The 17,388-nt window shown below is 50.5% G+C and overlaps 1 protein-coding gene across 1 annotated transcript in view; it reads left to right on the top strand.

Moving 5' to 3' along the window:
* Positions 1–15,757, top strand: part of BTBD16 (BTB domain containing 16) — a 61,290-nt gene extending 45,533 nt beyond the window's left edge. Inside the window, exons 13-18 of the mRNA XM_059053026.2 lie at positions 8,772–8,863; positions 9,727–9,809; positions 11,459–11,536; positions 12,647–12,745; positions 14,346–14,534; positions 15,635–15,757. Coding sequence (XP_058909009.1) covers positions 8,772–8,863; positions 9,727–9,809; positions 11,459–11,536; positions 12,647–12,745; positions 14,346–14,534; positions 15,635–15,703 — 610 coding nt within the window. The 3' untranslated portion in view covers positions 15,704–15,757. The remainder of the gene's footprint in view (positions 1–8,771; positions 8,864–9,726; positions 9,810–11,458; positions 11,537–12,646; positions 12,746–14,345; positions 14,535–15,634) is intronic.
* Positions 15,758–17,388: the final 1,631 nt, after the last annotated feature.

Raw genomic sequence — 17,388 nt, 5'->3', positions numbered from 1 at the left:
GAGTGTGATGGCCCTGTAGCCAAAGACAGTGCCAGGAGGATACGCCCTAGACGGGCAGGCTTACCTTCATGATCAGGTTTGTGTTCTGTTCCCCATGTCAGCAGGGACAGGGGCTTCCAAGCAAGATAAGGTGCATTCAAGGAAGTCAAGAGATTCCTTTTCTTTTGCACGTGTGACTTTAGCGGATAAACACATCTTCTGCATGTTCATCAGCACATCAGCCTGTTTTAAGCCAAGTTTTGCTTGCATTGTTCTGAAGCAGCTAATCCTTTTCTGGAACATCTGTGCACCATGTCAAGTAAAGAGCCCCTTTTTCCTGTCTCGTTATTTGGGGAAAGCAATGTTCATTGCCAGAATGGCATGTCCTTGCTTAGTTTCTATATAATTTGCTTTGAACCCGAATGTCTTAGATACACCCTCTCCCACTCTTTTAATAGCTCAAGAGACACTTTTTCGGATGAGTCATGCACACCAGGAAAAGTCGCTGTTTGGCACTAGGTTAGCTCTCCTACCGGAAATGTCTAGAACTGGGAGATAGGAAATGAGCTAGAATGTGGGTGATTCATTGGAACTGTGTTTTTACTGCGAGAGAAACAAGTGGGAGTGAGAGAGCGAAGGCATGTGGCCCTGAAAGCGGGGCTTCCTGGGCCTGCCTGAGCTGGGGTCTCCAAGGCTCCCCCCATCCTCGGGTGTTCCTTACCATCATAGCTTCTGCATTACTCCTGAATCGACACTGATTCCATTTTGACCCCAAACCTCAGCCCTCCACACGCATTTCCCCGAGCGCCCCTGGGCCTGCAAGGTTTCCCCTGCTGGAAACCATTCGTGTGTCTCCAAATGGTCTCACTGCCCGACCTGAGCAGCTGGGATGGTGTGTCCTCCACCTGGAGCCGTGTCCTCTGAGTCCTGCCCTGCATCCCTTCTTCCCTCCCTCCCTCTCCCTCCCTCCAGCAGGCTTGATGTCCCCTTGGGAGAAAAGATGAGGCAGTCTGGAACTCAGATGCTCTTCCTCTCCGCGGTCACCCAGGCTCACCCCCGGCTTTGAGGACCGCGGTCCATTTTTAGGATTGCGGGCGGTTCGCCTCCCGTCCCAGCTGACTCTTCTGCCCCAGAGCAGCGGCACTCGTAAGGTGCTCCCTGGTCAATGGCCTCCACCTCCCAAGTGCTTGTCCCCTGAGTCCCCGAGGGACTCCTTAGCCGAGGGATCAGCGCTGGCTGCCCCGGCTCCCCTGACCCCAGCCTGCTCTGCCTCCTCTTCTCAGTCCATCCACGGCGGGGCCTCCCCAGGAGCCTTGCCAACCGGGCCCTTACGAACACCTTGGTGGGTGCATACGTTCTGTCTCCCTGGGTACGTCGTGAGCAGCTTGTAGGAAGGGTTTGCGATCCTTTATTGTCTCCTCAGCTCACCTGGCACCGTGCTGAGCATATCACAGCTTACGGAATGATGAAATTCCAGCAGACATTTCTAGAGAGCTGGGTTGCCCCAGCTGAGAAATGGGTCTTACCATGCTAATGCCAGATTCAGAGAACACCATGTCTGCGGCAGCTCGAAATAGGAGGGATGGCAGACAAGTTTCCATTTTTACTGACGGGCAGGGCCTGTTTGGTGGACTAGACTAGGAAGAGTTCTAAGGCTTTCTCGAGGCTCAGTGAGAAATGATGTCTTGATAGTTTGGTGATGCCTACCCTAGACGTGGGAGGGGGCATCGGTGGTGCCCAGGCTCTGTGTTGGCCTGAGGGTCCCTGGGGCTGAGCCTCAGAGCTGCTGGCCTGAGGGCTTGGGCTGCAAGAAGGTACCTCTGCTCCAGTGGTGGAAGAGGTGGAAGTGGTGGAAGTCACGGTCAGCCTGGGCCAGAACTGAGTCACCAGAGGAGCTGAGCTCCACAGTTCAATGAAGACAGAGGGAACAGCTAGTCAAGGAAGTTTCCACAGCCAGCGACAGGGACATTCCAGGAGCATTAGGAGGTGGGGCAGATGAGCAGACGGTGGGAGACAGTACACAGTCTTGGGTACGAGAACCAAGGAAGTTGGCTGTTTGGCCCAATTTTTAAAGTTTCATCTGTTGATGAAATAATTGAAATGACAGAGTGGTTTATAAGGTATCTCCCAGGTGGGGGAAAAGAGGTCAGAGTGGACCATCACAATATGGAGACCTCCAGAATGGGACTGTGCTTTCATAATGTGGCAGTAGCAGGACAAGCTGCCTGAATGTTAGACCGACCAGGAATGAGGCTGAGCTGCAGCTCTGGGTGTGGCCTTGGCTGGCCCAGCATCCAAAGAGGAGGGTTTAGAGCAGCAGTTGAGTAAAATAGATCAGATACTCTTTTTCTCAGCTGTCTTAGCAACGTCTTGAGCTAGGAGGGAAGGTATTTGAACAGTTAACTCCTTCAGCACCGCCGTACCTGCAAATACATATGTCCAAGCCTTTTCTACTCATCTGTGTTCTTTTATTCATTGATTTTTTTTTTCATTCATTCAACAAATAGTTATTGAACATATGCTCTATGCCAGGAGCACCGATGGACAGTGAAAGGGGCAGTTTCTCTGCCTAGCTCCACGTTTAAGAACATCTTCAACGCTTATTTTCATTGTTGTCTAAATACATCAATATAGAAAGGGAACATGCATGTGTTTATACACACACACACACACACACACACACACACACACACACACACCTGTTTTCCCGGCAGTGGTTAATTTAGAAATACAAATAGGCTGTCCAGAATTAAATTTAACATTTCCTTGTAAAAAAAACCCCAAAATGTAAGCAAAACAATTGCCTTCATTCGTCCATAGAGGAAGTCATCATATCGTTACACTTAGCAGTCTGAGAAGTCCAGGGCGGCTGTAAAAATTCATCAGTTGGAGAAGAGCCAGAGACAGGCAAATTTTCCACTTTTTTTTAAAGTTTTTTTTTTTTTGATATGGACCATTTTAAAAGTCTTTATTGAATTTGGTACAATATTGCTTCTGATTTTTATGTTTTGTTTTCTCGGCCCCGAGGCATGTGGGATCTTAGCTCCCCGACCAGGGATCAAACCAGCACCCCCTGCATTGGAAGGCAGAGTCTTACCCACTGGACTGCCAGGGAAGTTCCGGCACTTTTTTTTAAAGTACATTTTTCATCAAAATATAAAATACATACAGCAAAGTGCACAAACCTTAAGTGAACAGCTCAATGAATTTCCACAAAGTGCACACACCTGTATAAGCAGCACCCAGACCAAGAAACAGAACCTGACCGGCCCCCTAACATGCCTTATTTTGGTCACTACCTCTCTCACCCCAAGGTGAATGGGTATCCTGGGTTCTTTTACTATGGAGATGTCTTGGCTGCGTCTGAATTTTAAATAGAATCTTATAGCATATAGACTTTTAAAGGTCTGGATTTTTTCACTCAACAGTGTGTCTGTAACATCCATGCAGGGATGGTAAGGGGCTTACTTGGGCGCCTTTTGCAAATTGGTGGTGGAGCTGGGTGGACCTGGGGCTCCTAGATCGTCAGACACATCCTTTTACTTTGAGGTCTCTGAGTTAAGGGCAAGTCGTGAACGGACCTGTAATTCTAGTCCTTAGCTGATTTGTTAATCCCTAAATGGGTCCCTTTCAGACACTGCAAGGGTGGATTCCAGCAACCTCACCAGAAAGAGGTCATTGAAAGCAGTCAGTGAATCCAATTTCCACACCATCCCAACTATTAGATTTCCCTGACCTCCGCAGCAGAGTCTCCTCCCTCCTAGGCCCCGTCCAAATCTGACCCAGATTTTACGGAGCTGGCCAAGGACTCCTCCAGGAAGCCTTCCTGGATCTCACCTGTGCACTGGACAGATTCCTTCTCTGAGCTTCTTGGAGAGAGAACAAGAGCATGTGCCGGCTGTGTGGGTGAGCACCGGCCCGACAAACGCAGCACCACCTTCCCATATATAAAACGAGGGGAGCCTCCGAGGAGAGTGGCCCAGCCATGCCCTGCACTCCGAGCATCCCAGCCCACGGGTGTCCGAAGGAAATGCACTGTGAGGCTGTGTGCCAGGGCGGGCACACAGCCATGTGTCTCTTGTGGTTAATGGATGGCATTTGCAGGTATAACCACCGAGTCATCATGAAACTGGGCACCCCTGGTGTGACAACTCTGATCTCTTTACCAGAACATTCACTTTGAAGTAGTCCATGAGTCATGGACATGAGGGTGGCTCAGTTGTTCTCTGTCAGAATCTCTCCACCAAGCCCTGTGCAGGGAGGTTGATATATTTCTTCTGTGTTTGTGTGTCTTGCCGTTTTCATTTCTTCTCTGTCTCTGACCAGCAGTGTTCCTATCCGCCTGAGCTTGGCTCCCTGGAAGCTGAATCTCCCTCTTTTCAAGGTCCCTAAATATTACTGATTCCTTTTCCTTACTACCTTTGCACGTCCCTCATGTGGCTTCTTGGCTTTTCACCCAAACTGGGTGGCCCCAAGATGACTTCTTCAACAGTAAGAGTGGAGACTTTGGAGGAACACAAGGCAAGTGTCTGGATGCAGGAGGCTCTTGCAAAGAGCCTCATCGTTACACGGAATTTCTAGACCCAGTTCTGCCTTTGGGCAAAGGTCAGGACCATCTTCATCTTCATAGCCAAGATGACATTGACTGGGTCTCGACGAATGACCCAGAGGACTTGGCCTGACAAATAATCGTGGTAACAACAGACAGGACCCCGTGAGCATAGGAAAATTGGCACAGAATAGCCTGGTCTGTGCATGTGGGGTGTGTGTGTGTGTGTGTGTGTGTGTGTGTGTGCCCACACATGCACTGCGCTGGAACTGCATTCCTGGAAGGTGAAGTGTGGGTGAGCAGGGGGTGGGGTTGGTAGGACTGAGCCTGATGAGTTGGCAAAAGGACCAGCTCATTCATCCAATTAATTCACTTAACATTATTGCAAGCTGACTTGCCTGAGAACCAGGCACTGTAAAGGGTGCTGTGAATACGAGAGTAGACAAAACAGACAAAAATCTCCATCTTCAATCTAGGGAGTTTACAATCTAGGAAGCAGAGACAAACAACACATTCAGTAAACGAGGTGTGTGTTAGCAGGTAGCGGCCCCAAGTCTGAGTCCTACTGCTGCCGTTTCGTGGCTGCAGAGGTTAACAGTACCCCCTCGTCGTGTCTGATGTAGGTTCGTTCTGACTCAAAGAAAAGGCCCAGCACAGCACTTGGCAGGACGTCCTGAATGGCGGTGACATTTGCTAGGTGATGGTGGTGGCAGCGACATTCAGAATTGTTGTTTCCTTACCCCACTTTGGTGTCAGGAGCCAGGAGGACCATTTCCTGCCTCTTGGGTTTCAGAAGGCGTCCGGGTCTTCCACACCGAGTTACCTTTTGAAAAAAAGCCGTGTCCCCTTCCCCCAAGTGTGTGATTTTATTCAAATTTTACTTTAAAATATCAACTATTCTTTCAGATATTTTTCATAGAAACGAAATAATTTTTAACTCTAATTTGTTTATTGTGGTAAAATATACATAACATAAAGGTGACCATTTTAACCATTGTTATGGGTACAGCTCAGGGGCATTAAGTCCACTCACGCTGTTGTGCAACAATCGCCATCGTTTTTGGTGGATGGTGGGTCACCATCCAATCACCATCGTCCATCTTCCTAGACTGAAACTGCCTCCAAGTTAAACGACGGATCCCCTTTGTCCTCTGCCCGTCCCCGCCGCCCCTGGCAACCACCATTCTACCTCCGCCTCTGTGAATTTGGCTCTTCTAGGAACCTCACATAAGTGGAAGCATACAGTATGTGTCCTTTTGTGTCTGGCGTAATTCACTGGGCACCATGTCTTCAAGGTTCGTCTGCGCTGCAGCACGTGTCAGAATTCCAGAGTATGCATTTAAAAGGCTAAAATTGGAAGCGCTGGGCTAATGGGGCTCTGAGTCTGAAAGGGTAAATGACGCTGACGGATGGCAGGCTGGGGGAAAAGCAAGAAGGTCGTGGCTGATGGCAGCTCTAAAATGCCAACCTGTGCCAGCCTGACAGAGACTTGTCCCTGGCACTGCCTCTCAGGAGGCCAGGAGGGAGGAGGCCCAGGGTCTCGCAAGCAGAACCCAGAGCCGACCTGGGTGTACCTTTCAGTATCAAGGACCTATGAACTGTCCTCCCTAAGGGGGTCACGCCCCAAGGGTTTCCCATGGACTTCAGGAGGCAGACACCATGGCCTGAAGCTTGTCCCAGAAGAGTCAGTGCTAAACCCAAAGTCTCTGCAGAGACAGAGCTCAGCGCCCCGGGGAAGCCATGCATGCCAGCCTTTGTTTCCACCAAAGGGCCATGCCGAGAGGTCCCGACGCAGCAGCCAGCTCCCCCCACTTTATGTTACATCAGGCGAGCGTGTGCCCGTGCTTGGCCCAGAGAATCCGGATGCCGCGGCCCAGCGGGGGAGTCGAGCCGGGTTAGATGGAAACGCGTGGGCTGTGCTCGGGAGGCCCCGGGCAGCTTCCCGGCTCTGCAGCCATCCGCCCGCCCGGCTCCAGGGGCAGGGTTACTCCCATTGGTTCAAGGCGCTGGACCACGCTGCTCAGATGCTTTGGGATTTTAGAAAATCAGCAGCTGAGGCCACCGTTTACTTCCTTTGAGGCGGCCCACGGCTGGCGGCGATAATGAACGCCAGCAAGAACGCGGCCACGCGCCTGACCGGCTCGAGTTCAGGTCACCTCCCTTGGGGTGAGAGGACCGCGGTGGCAATCGTGAAGCCCGGCGTACCACTAGGACCAGCAGCTGTGCCCGACATATCACAAGTTCTGTCACCTTTACTTCTCCCGACTACCCAGGGAAGCACGTGTGGCTGTTGTGCCCCCGGACAGAAAAGGAGATGGAAGCTTGGGGAGGCGGGGTCACGCGGTTGACAGCCGGCTGGCCCAGGACTGGAACCTGGTCGGTCTGACTCCAGGGCCCAAGCTCAGGGACCCCCAAGCATGGTTGGGCGATGCGTGAGCTGACCTGTGACCTGTCCAACTCAGCCACCATCAGTGCCACTTCCTGTGGTCCAAAGGGGTCGTAAAGTCCAATCACCTGTCTCAATAAAGCTCATTCAGAATCTTCTCGGGGAGGAGGTCTGTCTGGAGAGGTCCTGGCTGACGGTCGTCTGGCTAAGCGCCTCTCCCAGGGAGACTCAGGGGCCTCGGGTCCCTCCTATTCTCCCAGCATCCTTCCCACAAAGCTGTGGAGTTGGCGCCTGGGGGCTTCTGAGCTGGAGGGGAAATCTGTCCTCTAGATGGTCCTTTCCCTCCTGGCTGAAACTGTATTAACCTGCAGCTCCAGCAAGTTCTCTCTGCTCAGGGGCCGCTCCAGGCTGTGGGAGCCCTTGCCGAGGGTCTGGGCTCGTTCCCCAGAGCACGCAGCTGGGCTGGGGGCTCTGCGTCAGCTCAGCCCCTTCTTTCTTCCTTGACGCCTGCGCTCGCCATGATGCCACCTAGCCGATTCTTCCATTAAATGGTGAGAGAGAGGCAGGGAAGGAGGAGGCGTTCACGTCTGGGAGAGGAGTCAGGCGAGCGTTATTCATCCAGCTAAGAGATCCGTGTTTCTCAGGGCACTGGCACGGCCCACACTAGCCCGGCTCCACCTGCCCTGGGTAATGGAGGGCTGGGTCCAGGAACAATAGCCCTGCACCCCTGGAAGTATCAGCCCTCCTTTATTTACGCCTGGTCCGTCCACCCCCAGAGACTCTAATAAATAATCACTGAATTTGAATTCGCTCATTTGTCTTCGCGCCCCTCTCCCCTCCCACAACGCCTCAGAATCCTTAAACTTCTCTCCTGGGACCCCTGCCATGAGGAGGAGTTGGAGAGTCCCAGGAATTCCCAGGTCTGGTGAAAACAAATGGTCCCCAGGCAGGTTGGTGGGCACCCCCAGCAGAGGCGGGACCCGGGGCCAATGGAGTGTGCAGGCTGGCTGGGACAGGGTGTGATTTGGACATCACTCTTGATTCATGGAAAAATATTCTAAAAGTGCCCTTGGCGGGTCTCACACAGGATCTGACTTGAGGGAATGACTTTGTGTTTCCAAAGTCATTGGAAAAATTATCCCCCGTCGTCCCCATTTGTCAAAAGTGACCATTTTATGAAGCAAGTTGTTTCAAAACAAGAGTGGATGTGTGCCTGTGTGTACATGTCTTCTCAAGGGGAGTCTGGTTTCAACCCAGCCCTGACCTCAGCCGCGTGTGGAAATTAACCAGAGTTTAGTAGTAACACTGCCCAGAACTGATCCTGGAACCAGTTGCTAAAACGAGTTACCCACTCATCCGACCTTTACTTTCTTCTTGATTCTACCAGAAAGTGCTTTTGAGGTGCCTGAGCTGGCCACTTACTCAAAGGGCAGCATGGGTAGAGGGGGAATCAGAAACCCTGGGTTCAAGTCCTGGCTGAGCCGTTGTTTTTTCATCTGTAAAATGGAGCCGATGATACTTCTCCTGTCTGCCCCTTGAGAAGTTTGTGAGACTCAAGTGAGAAAACGTATCCCGAAACCCTCTGTACAGTGAGGCGTTCCCATCATTGTTTAACGAGTATTTGTTGGGCACCTACTATGTGGTAGATGCAAGGGGAATATAACCCTTCGTCTCATTACAACCTCGGGGGGCAGCCCCCCTCTCCTTCCACACTCCCCACCCATCCAGAGAGAACCAGGCGCCATCTACCCCTGGCTGGTGAAACCGCTAGTCTCCGACATGACTTTCACGAGCCCCAGCCAGTTCCAGAAAGGAGTGTCCTCAAGGCCTTGTTTTCCTCTTTGCACCCCTGCTAAGCTTCCCCAGGGAGCGTTCCTTTCTGGACCGGGATGTGGGACAGAACTGGGTGCCGCTCTTCCTTTGCCTGCGTCTGCACGGCGTCACCAAAGGTAAGCCCCAGCCAGTGGGAGTGCGTCCGGGGGAGGCGGTTGGGGACCTGCCACGCCCCTCAGCCACTCCTGAGGAAGGCCCACCAGACGTTTCCAAAGGAATCAGCTGAGATCTGGCTTTGTCATTTCCAAGGTGTGCGAATTTAGGAAGGTCGGTTGGCTGCCCTGCCTCAGTTTTCTCGTCTGTAGAATGGGGATCATCAGAGCTTCTGTAAAGCGTGATGACGGATGGAAGGGGCTTACCGATTATGAAAGTGTACCCAGCGCCCAGGGCTGCGTGTCGCTATCTAACCGCATGCCCCGTAGAGTGGTGTCCCCTCTGGGTTGCTCGCTTGCTCGGCAGTTTGGGAGAAAACTGTGGGTCTGTGCTCCAAGCTTGAGTTTCCTCATGCTCTGGGCCCAGAACAAGGCAGCTGTGACTTGGAAAGAGAGGGAACTCTTGGGGAGTGTGTTTGGGGCAGCCCAGGTGGCCACCAGTGAGAGCTTTGCATCTGAAAGGATATTTGAGAACTTTTTCAAAGCCATTTCCAGTTATCCAGATAGAATGAGTAGCTCCAAAACCCACAAATGGTTGATGGAGCCCAGATAGTTTGTCCACATTGCTTCTAGACACCCCAAAGACACTGTTTATCAGATCTCAACCCTCCCTCCTTGGGCAGGATTGTGGCCGGGGGCCGTGGACCCTTTGGGGGAAAGGACCGTGGCACGTTCCACTTGGGTTCCACACATCTAACGATTCCTGGGGCCCGGGAATGCCCGCCAGTCCTCAGCTCCCAACTTCCTCCTTTTTCCCTCCGTATGAGATTTTTGCAGTTCTCTTATGAATAAATCCATAAGAATGTCCCCTTTGTGCTTCTTCCCAGGCAAGGATCTGGAGGAGCTAAGGCACATTAACTTCTTCCCTGAATCCTTGCTGGTCCGGGTTATAGCCAACCATTACCACGCGGTGAGTCGCCAGCTCAGCACGGAAACAGTTATTGAAATTGATTGCCTTTGCTTTTTCTGGAGATGTGTTTTGCATTCGAAACCTCTGGGCCTCTGAGGGCGGGAAGTATCTGGACCCTTCCCCAGGAAGTGGGAAGAGCCAAGCCTGGAGGGGAGGAGAGAGGAGGCCCTGCCTTGGAGCCCAGGTGTTTAGAACATCTGTCCTGTTGACCCGGAGAGTCAGGGACAATTGGCCACACGGCCCTCCAGACAGAGTCCCCTCACGGATACAAATGTCATGTGCATATTATTGAAAGTTTTCAAAATTCAGAGAAACTGAAAGAAAGAAGACACATACTCTCAGACCCATCACCCCAAAACAACCATTGCTAACTTCTTATTGCATTTTATTGCCTTCAGGTCTGTTTTAAAAAAATACGCTTAACGAAATGTGCTTCTTATCACCATTTTTTCTGGCTGCAAACTCCTCCACCAAGAGGATATGCTACAAACAATGCTACTTGGCCTTTCCTTTATTGTAGAAAAGTCATGGTGTCTCTAACTGCTAACTATTATAAGTAGGCTGCATGGCGAATGCATTTGCACGTAATGGTTTATTTTACTATACTTAGAATTATTTTCTTATAGGAGAATCTGAAGAGTAGAAAATACTGGCCCCAAAAGGAATGTGCACTTTTGTTCTTGATACATATTAGCAAAATTTGGACCACATTGCCCCTTCCCCAGCGATAAATGAGGTGCCTTTCTTTGAACAAGCTCAGCAACATAAAGCATTTTCCCTTCAGATCACTTGTGTCAATTGTGAGCTGAACAATGCCGTCTCATTTTTTAATATGCATTCCCTTTATTACTAGAAAATATGAATATTTTTCCATATGGCATTTTCCCCTTTGTGAATTCTCTGTGCAAACTGTTGTGCTTCTTATGTGTTTCCAATCGTGCATTTTCAGAGATGAAGTGGGGCAGTGTTTGAATTCTGAAGATTTATGAGTCACTGGTTAAAATTAAATTCAGCTCAACAAAGACCTATTGTAATGTGCAAACCACAGGGCTCAGTGCCCCGTACGCAGTAGATAACCACCCCGTGGAACCGTGCTTCTCTGGGACATAACTCAAAATTGTGTTCTAACAGAGTAGAGGATGGAAAGGGCAACAGAGAGAGAGGGGACAGTCTCGGGGCTGGGGCTGGACACCTCAGGAAGTTCCCCCCCTCCCTTTTCATGTCCTTCCAGCCCTGCCCACCTCCTTCCTTTTGCCCCCTGCCACCAATGTCATCCTCCTGAAATTTGCTCCCTCCCGGCCCCCGCCCTCGCGTGGAGCCTGCCCTATGGGGCCGTACTTGCTCTTGACTTTACAGCCATGAATATTCTCTGTCTTGTAATCGGGCTCCTGATGTATACATTTTATTTCTCAAGTAAGAAAAAAATGCTGGGGCATTTTTCTTGTTCTCATCTTTGCATCTTCTGAAAGCATTGAGCATGGTACCTGGCTAGTAGGTTTACAGTAAATACTGTGGACTGGATTCATGGGTGAATGTAGGCTCCAGAGACAGAACTCTTTCGAGCATGATGGGGGTTTGTAGGGAACAAGGTAGTGAAGATGATGTTAGGGGATCGGGCTGCTGGTAAGTGGTGTGTGTTTTCCTTTCAGCTGGAGAGCGGGGGCGACATGGCCCACCTGAAAGATCTTACCACCCAGGGGGTGAGATTCGGGCTGCTCTTTAACCAGGTACTGACCGCTGGGCCCGAGCCAGGGCAAGAATCGTCCCGTCCCGTGCTTGGTTAGAGGCCTTGGTACAATGGCCATGCTCACTTCCTCCCTCCGGTAGGAAGGCCGGGGCAGAAGAGGAAATCATAGGCGTCTCTCCTGCACACTTGCCACCCCCTTAGAAGTAAAATGCACAAGACGGGGCCCTGGGACAGGCCATTCAGTCACTTGATGGGTACGTCTATGATTCCCATGAGGGTGACCAAACTGTCCCAGCTTTCCAGGGTTGGAGGTGTTTCCCGGGGATGTTCTTAAATCAGGAGAGGCCTGGGCAAACTGGGATGAGTTGCTCGTCCTCTTCCCCACAAACATGGCGAGCTGCCAACTTCCCAAGAAGAGATTCCGCTCTGAGCCCGTGGTTAAGGTTGCAAGGGCGGCTATTCGGAGCAGCCCTTTAGATGGAGCCCAGAATCAAAGCGGCAATGAGTTAGGGAGCTCGGCTGCAAAGCCTCTGGGCGCTCGGTCACCAGGGCACCCTGAGCGGCTGGTGGCTGCCCTCTGTCTTGGGCTCCCTCGAGAGGTTCAATTCTTGAGGCGATGGCTGCAATCCTCCAACATCACTAACGCCGCCCGAGCAGTGATCTCACAAGAATTCGTGTTTTACGGGTTTGGGGCCCTGAGTCTATCATCAGAGACTCCCCTCTGGGTCAGGCCTGGAAGGGCTGTGCTGGCAGGGACCTGCCCACGTGGACAGATTTCAGACCACAGTGGCCAGAACACCCTGCAACACTGTGGGCGTGGCAGGTCTCTTAGTCCCATCAGATCGGAGCAAAATGCTTTGTTTCAAAGGTCTGCAGACCACGGGTCATCCAAGAATGTGCCGAACTCATTCTTCTCCCCGCTAAGGGGCGTGCACAGCAAATAGTATTGCCACTGACGGCCAACCTGGAAGGATTGGTAAAATCGCTACAGTTTGGCTTTTCTTTTGTTTCCTAGGCTAACGTTGTGTTCTAAATCACAAATTAGTCACTTTAGCAGTTGTAGCTAGAACTGGTTTTGCTATGTTTTCTTGCCTTTGAATACTGAAGATTTTTACCCCTGTCGCTTTGTTGCTTATCTTTCCCCGTTTAGGAGTATACTACACACTCAAAAGTGATTGCCATATATGGATTCTTCTTTGAGATAAAGGGAATCAAACATGATACTACTTCATATAGTTTTCATATGCAGGTAAGAAAGACAGAGCACAGGAGAGATATGTCTCTGAAACAACCTTTGAGATTCAGAATCAATGCATATTGAATTAATAATATTTTTTTATTTTTATTTTTATTTTTTTTTTTGGCGGTACGCGGGCCTCTCACTGTTGTGGCCTCTCCCGTTGCGGAGCACGGGCTCCGGACGCGCAGGCGCAGCGGCCACGGCTCACGGGCCCAGCTGCTCCGCGGCACGTGGGATCCTCCCCGACCGGGGCACGAACCTGCGCCCCCCGCATCGGCAGGCGGACTCTCAACCACTGCGCCACCAGGGAAGCCCTGAATTAATAATAATTGATTAAACATTAATTACTAATTCATTTGTAATGTGCTGTAAGCCTGGGCTAATCGTGCTCGTGGTCGTGACGTCATTTGATTTTTTTCACCAACATTGTGAGGTTGCTGCTATTGGCCCATTCAATAGACGGGGATCTCAAAACGGAGTGTCTTCATGTTTGTATGGCCTCTACTGGTAAGGCCAAGGTGAAATGATAGTCCTCTGGAACCACAAGTGGGGCTTTGTTCATGCTGGGGGATGCTTTACATATGGCCATTCTTCTGTGGAGGTAACGCGTAGGGCCCGTAAAGGCAGAGGAAGTGGTTTTCTCTAGTGGGGGCAAAGCAGAGGCTGTGAACAGGACACTGGAAGAGTCAGGAAGGTGGATGCCTTCCCCTCCATGCTCCTGCTGGACTTTCAGGAGAGGCAGGAGAGCTGGGTTTCAGAATAGAGTCTGAATTCAAAACCACCTGGTGAGCCGTTTGATCTTGGTGAGCCCAGGAACCTCCCTGTGTCCACTTTCTGACCTTTAAGATGGACAAGGTAATAAGACCTACCTTCCTAGGTTGCTGTGAGTATTAAATGTGTTAAATTGTGCAAAGGGCTTGGAACAGGGCCCTGATGATGATGGTGATAATGACCGCTATGATGGTGGACCCCTTCCTTCCACTTAGGGTTTCATTATAAATCTCAAAAACTTTAAGCTCCTTGAGAAACCATACCTGTATTATTACCATATCTTTTTATTACCACTGCCAATCACAGAACAGGAACGTAGGGGGGGTATGTTTGTATTCTGAGTGGATAAGTGAATGAGAAACCTGGGGTTTCATCCTGCTTGGCCACTACCTCTTTATGTGTCCTTGAGCGAGTCACATCTCTTCTTTGGGCCAGTCCTTGGTCTTCAGTGAGTCACGCATTTCCCTACATAATGGATTTTGCTGGATGGACGAGAAGAATTATGTAACAACAGGAGTCAACATGCTCATATGAATACTATGTTGATTTTCTAAACTCTGGCAAAGCGATGTGAAGACCTTCCCGTTCAATATAGATTGACTTCATGGTGCTTTCCTGAGTTGGCCAAACCCCAGTCTGTTGGCCAGTGGTTTGCTCGTGGTGAGGGTCCAAACGCCAACCGATTCAGCCGCAGCTGCGTGTAGGAAATGGAGCCATGGGGAAACGCTTCCGCCCTGTACACATCAGACAGGGGGGCCCATGTGGCAGGGACCAGGTTTCGCTAACTCCGGGTCACCCTGGTTTCGGTTCCACCTAAGGTGGGTCACCCTTCTTGCAGAGAATAAGGCACACCGACTTGGAATTCGCCTCCTGCGTCTATGAGCACAGCCCCATCAGCCTGAGAGCAGAGCGCCTGGTGACGTACGAGATCAGAGCCCAGACCCTGGTGGACGGCAAGTGGCAAGAGTTCACGACGAACCAGATCAAGCAGAAGTTTGGGTTGGTCAGGTCGTCCTGCAAAAGCCACGTGAGTGCTGACCTTTTCTTTTCTCTTTGATGGCTCTTTCGCTCGTTCTCTCCCCCACACTTTTTTGGGGGATCGCTGACTTTATAGCTCCAGAGATCTACGGGCAGATACTTGCTCAGTTTCTTAAGGATGTTCACAGCTCCAAATAATGCTACAGAAAAACCTTGTAGGATGAAATCTGGGCATACTGAAAACGATAAGCCAAACCAAACTGCCTGATTTGGGTCACACCAGCATCATTTTATAAATATCAAAGGGGACTTTTAGGGGGAGGTGGAATGTCTGGTGGAGCGTGTTTGCTGCCAACACCTCCTTTCTTGCCGGGACATCACCTTCCACCAAAATCCATGGCCCAGCCCACCTGCCCCTGGCTCGTCCAAGGAGAACTGAGGTCATCTGCCTCAGTGGGCCACCGCAGCATCCCGGTGGATTCAGTACCTGGCTTGGCTCCTGACGGCTGCAATCCAGAAATTGCTAGAGAGCCTGTCTGCAGTGCTGGGAGGAGCTCTTTGGTCTGTGAATTTAAGCCCTCGCTGCCCTGCAGGAAGTGGGACTTGACCTTAAACCAGTGAGTGATTCTCAGTCCTGGCTGCACATCAGAATCACCTGGCCCTTTGCCAAAACTCCCCAGGCCTGAGAGCCACCCAGATAAGACCAGATATTCCGTGGTGGGACCCAGGCATCAGTATTTTTTAAAGCTCCTCTAGTCATTCTCTATGACGTTAGAAATCAGAATAGCAATTTCCTTGTGGAGGTGGGAGTGGGGGAGGCTGGGATATTGACCAGGAGGGGATAGGAAAGAGAGTTCAGAGGTACCCGAAATGTTCTTTATCATGATCAGGGTGGTGGTCGCACAGGAGTACTTACCTGTGAAAATCCATCAAGCTGTATCCTTAAGATTGGGGCACTTTATTGTATTTAAATTATACTTAATTTTTTTAAGGTTTATTTTAAAAACCTTCCCTACATGATTCTTAATGTACATCCAGAGTCGAGAGCCAGTATCTTATACAATTGCTAGACCTTCCTCTTTCCCCTTCCAGAGGATGATTGCGTTTATCCTGAAAGTTCCGTTTGCTTTGTTTTGTTTCATCTTTTAGGCCTTGAAAATCCAAACTGTGGGCATCCCAATCTATGCAAGTTTTTCGTTCATCTTCTCATTATCTTAACAGTTTTCAGAAGAATCTATGGGGTTTTTTTTCTTCCACTGGTCCATGTAAAAGGAAATAAAACGACATGAAAGGGACTGCTCAAGTATTCAGCTGACTCTCCGAATTAGCAATGGTCTCCGAACTTTGGCCCACTGCCTCGGTCTGTTGGGCTGCTATAACAAAACACCACAGATTGGGGGGCTTATAAACAACAGAAATTTGTCACTTACAGTTCTGGAGGCTGGAAGTCCAAGATCAAGATGCCAGCAGATTCCACGTGGTGTCTGATGAGAACCCGCTTTCTGGTGCACAGACAGCTTCTTCTCGCTGTGTCCTCACATGGTGGAGGGGGCAGGGAGCTCTCTGGGGCCTCTTTTAATAAGGGTACTAATCCATTTTACGAAGGCCCTGCCTTTCCCTCATGACCTAATCACCTCCCAAGGGCCCCACCTCCTCATGACATTACCTTTGGGGGTTAGAATTCAACATATGAATTCTGGGGACACACATTCAGACCGTAGCACTCCCATTTATATCGTTTGAGGATGCAAAGTATCAGAGCCATGAGTCCATTGCCATCAATGACCCCCAAGCTCCCTGAGTCCAGCCCTAACTTGATGCGCTCTCGGAGGCACTCCTATGGGAGCAGCAGCAGTAACAACATATACTCCAGCTGGAAGCACCAAGGTTCCCCTTTTGGTGATACATCTCTGCTCTCTACACAGAACAACACACCTTGCCACCGTCCCTGGCAGTTTTGGCTCAGCCAGAACAAGAGGCAGGAAGGGAAGTAAACAGTTACAAGGTGTGTGGTGTGACGTATTTACTGTCCCACCTTTTTAAATGGAACTTTAGGTTTTGGAAAAAGCAAGGCAAGAGAGTCTTTTTTCCCACTGTGTGGAGTAGTTTTCTATTGCAGTGTAGCAGAGTACCAAAAGTTTAGTGGCTTAAACAACACATACTTATTATTTCACAGTTGTTGTGGGTCAGGAGGCCAAGCAGCCTTGCCGGGTCCCCTGCCCAGGGTCAAGTCTACAATCCGGTGGCAGCTGGCTGTGTTCTCATCTGAAGACACAAGCGGGGAGAACCCACGTCCAAGCTCATGGGGTTGCCGGCAGATTCATTTCCTTGCAGCTGTATGACTGAGGGCCTGACTGCTTACTGGCTGTTGAGAGAAGACCACCCAGGTTCTACAGGCCCCTGTAGCTCCCCGCCACACGGTGCTCTCTACAGACATTTCAGAGCACGGCTGTTTGTCCTTCAAGGCCAGCAGGAGAGTCTCTCTCACTGTCGTCTGCTAAGACAGCCGTGCATAACACGAGGTAATCTCGGGAGTGACACATCATCACCTTGGCCATGTTCTCGGGGCTAGAAGTAAGCCATGTGTTCTACCCACACTCAAGGGGAGAGGATTGTACAAGGTGTGTGATGATTTAGGGTGTGTCCACCACAGCCTGTTAACCGGTGTCTTTGGGAAAGTGATGGAGCATCAGCTCATGCTGTATAGACAACAAGGTGGGTAAATTTAGTCTAATGATCACCTTAGAATCAGACATGGGCTAAGGGAGCCTCCTTCCCAGCAGAGGACTGATGCCCTGGGCAGAGTGACCTGGCAGAGAGGTCACTAAAGTGGTGGGAAGGTGAGAATGGGACCCAGTGGAAGAATTGGACAAGCGAACTGGGAGTTGGGGCTGTCCTAGCCC

The sequence above is a fragment of the Kogia breviceps genome, chromosome 2, assembly GCF_026419965.1.
Source record: "Kogia breviceps isolate mKogBre1 chromosome 2, mKogBre1 haplotype 1, whole genome shotgun sequence".
Classification (NCBI taxonomy): domain Eukaryota; kingdom Metazoa; phylum Chordata; class Mammalia; order Artiodactyla; family Physeteridae; genus Kogia; species Kogia breviceps.
This window is presented reverse-complemented; position numbering and strand designations above follow the sequence as displayed.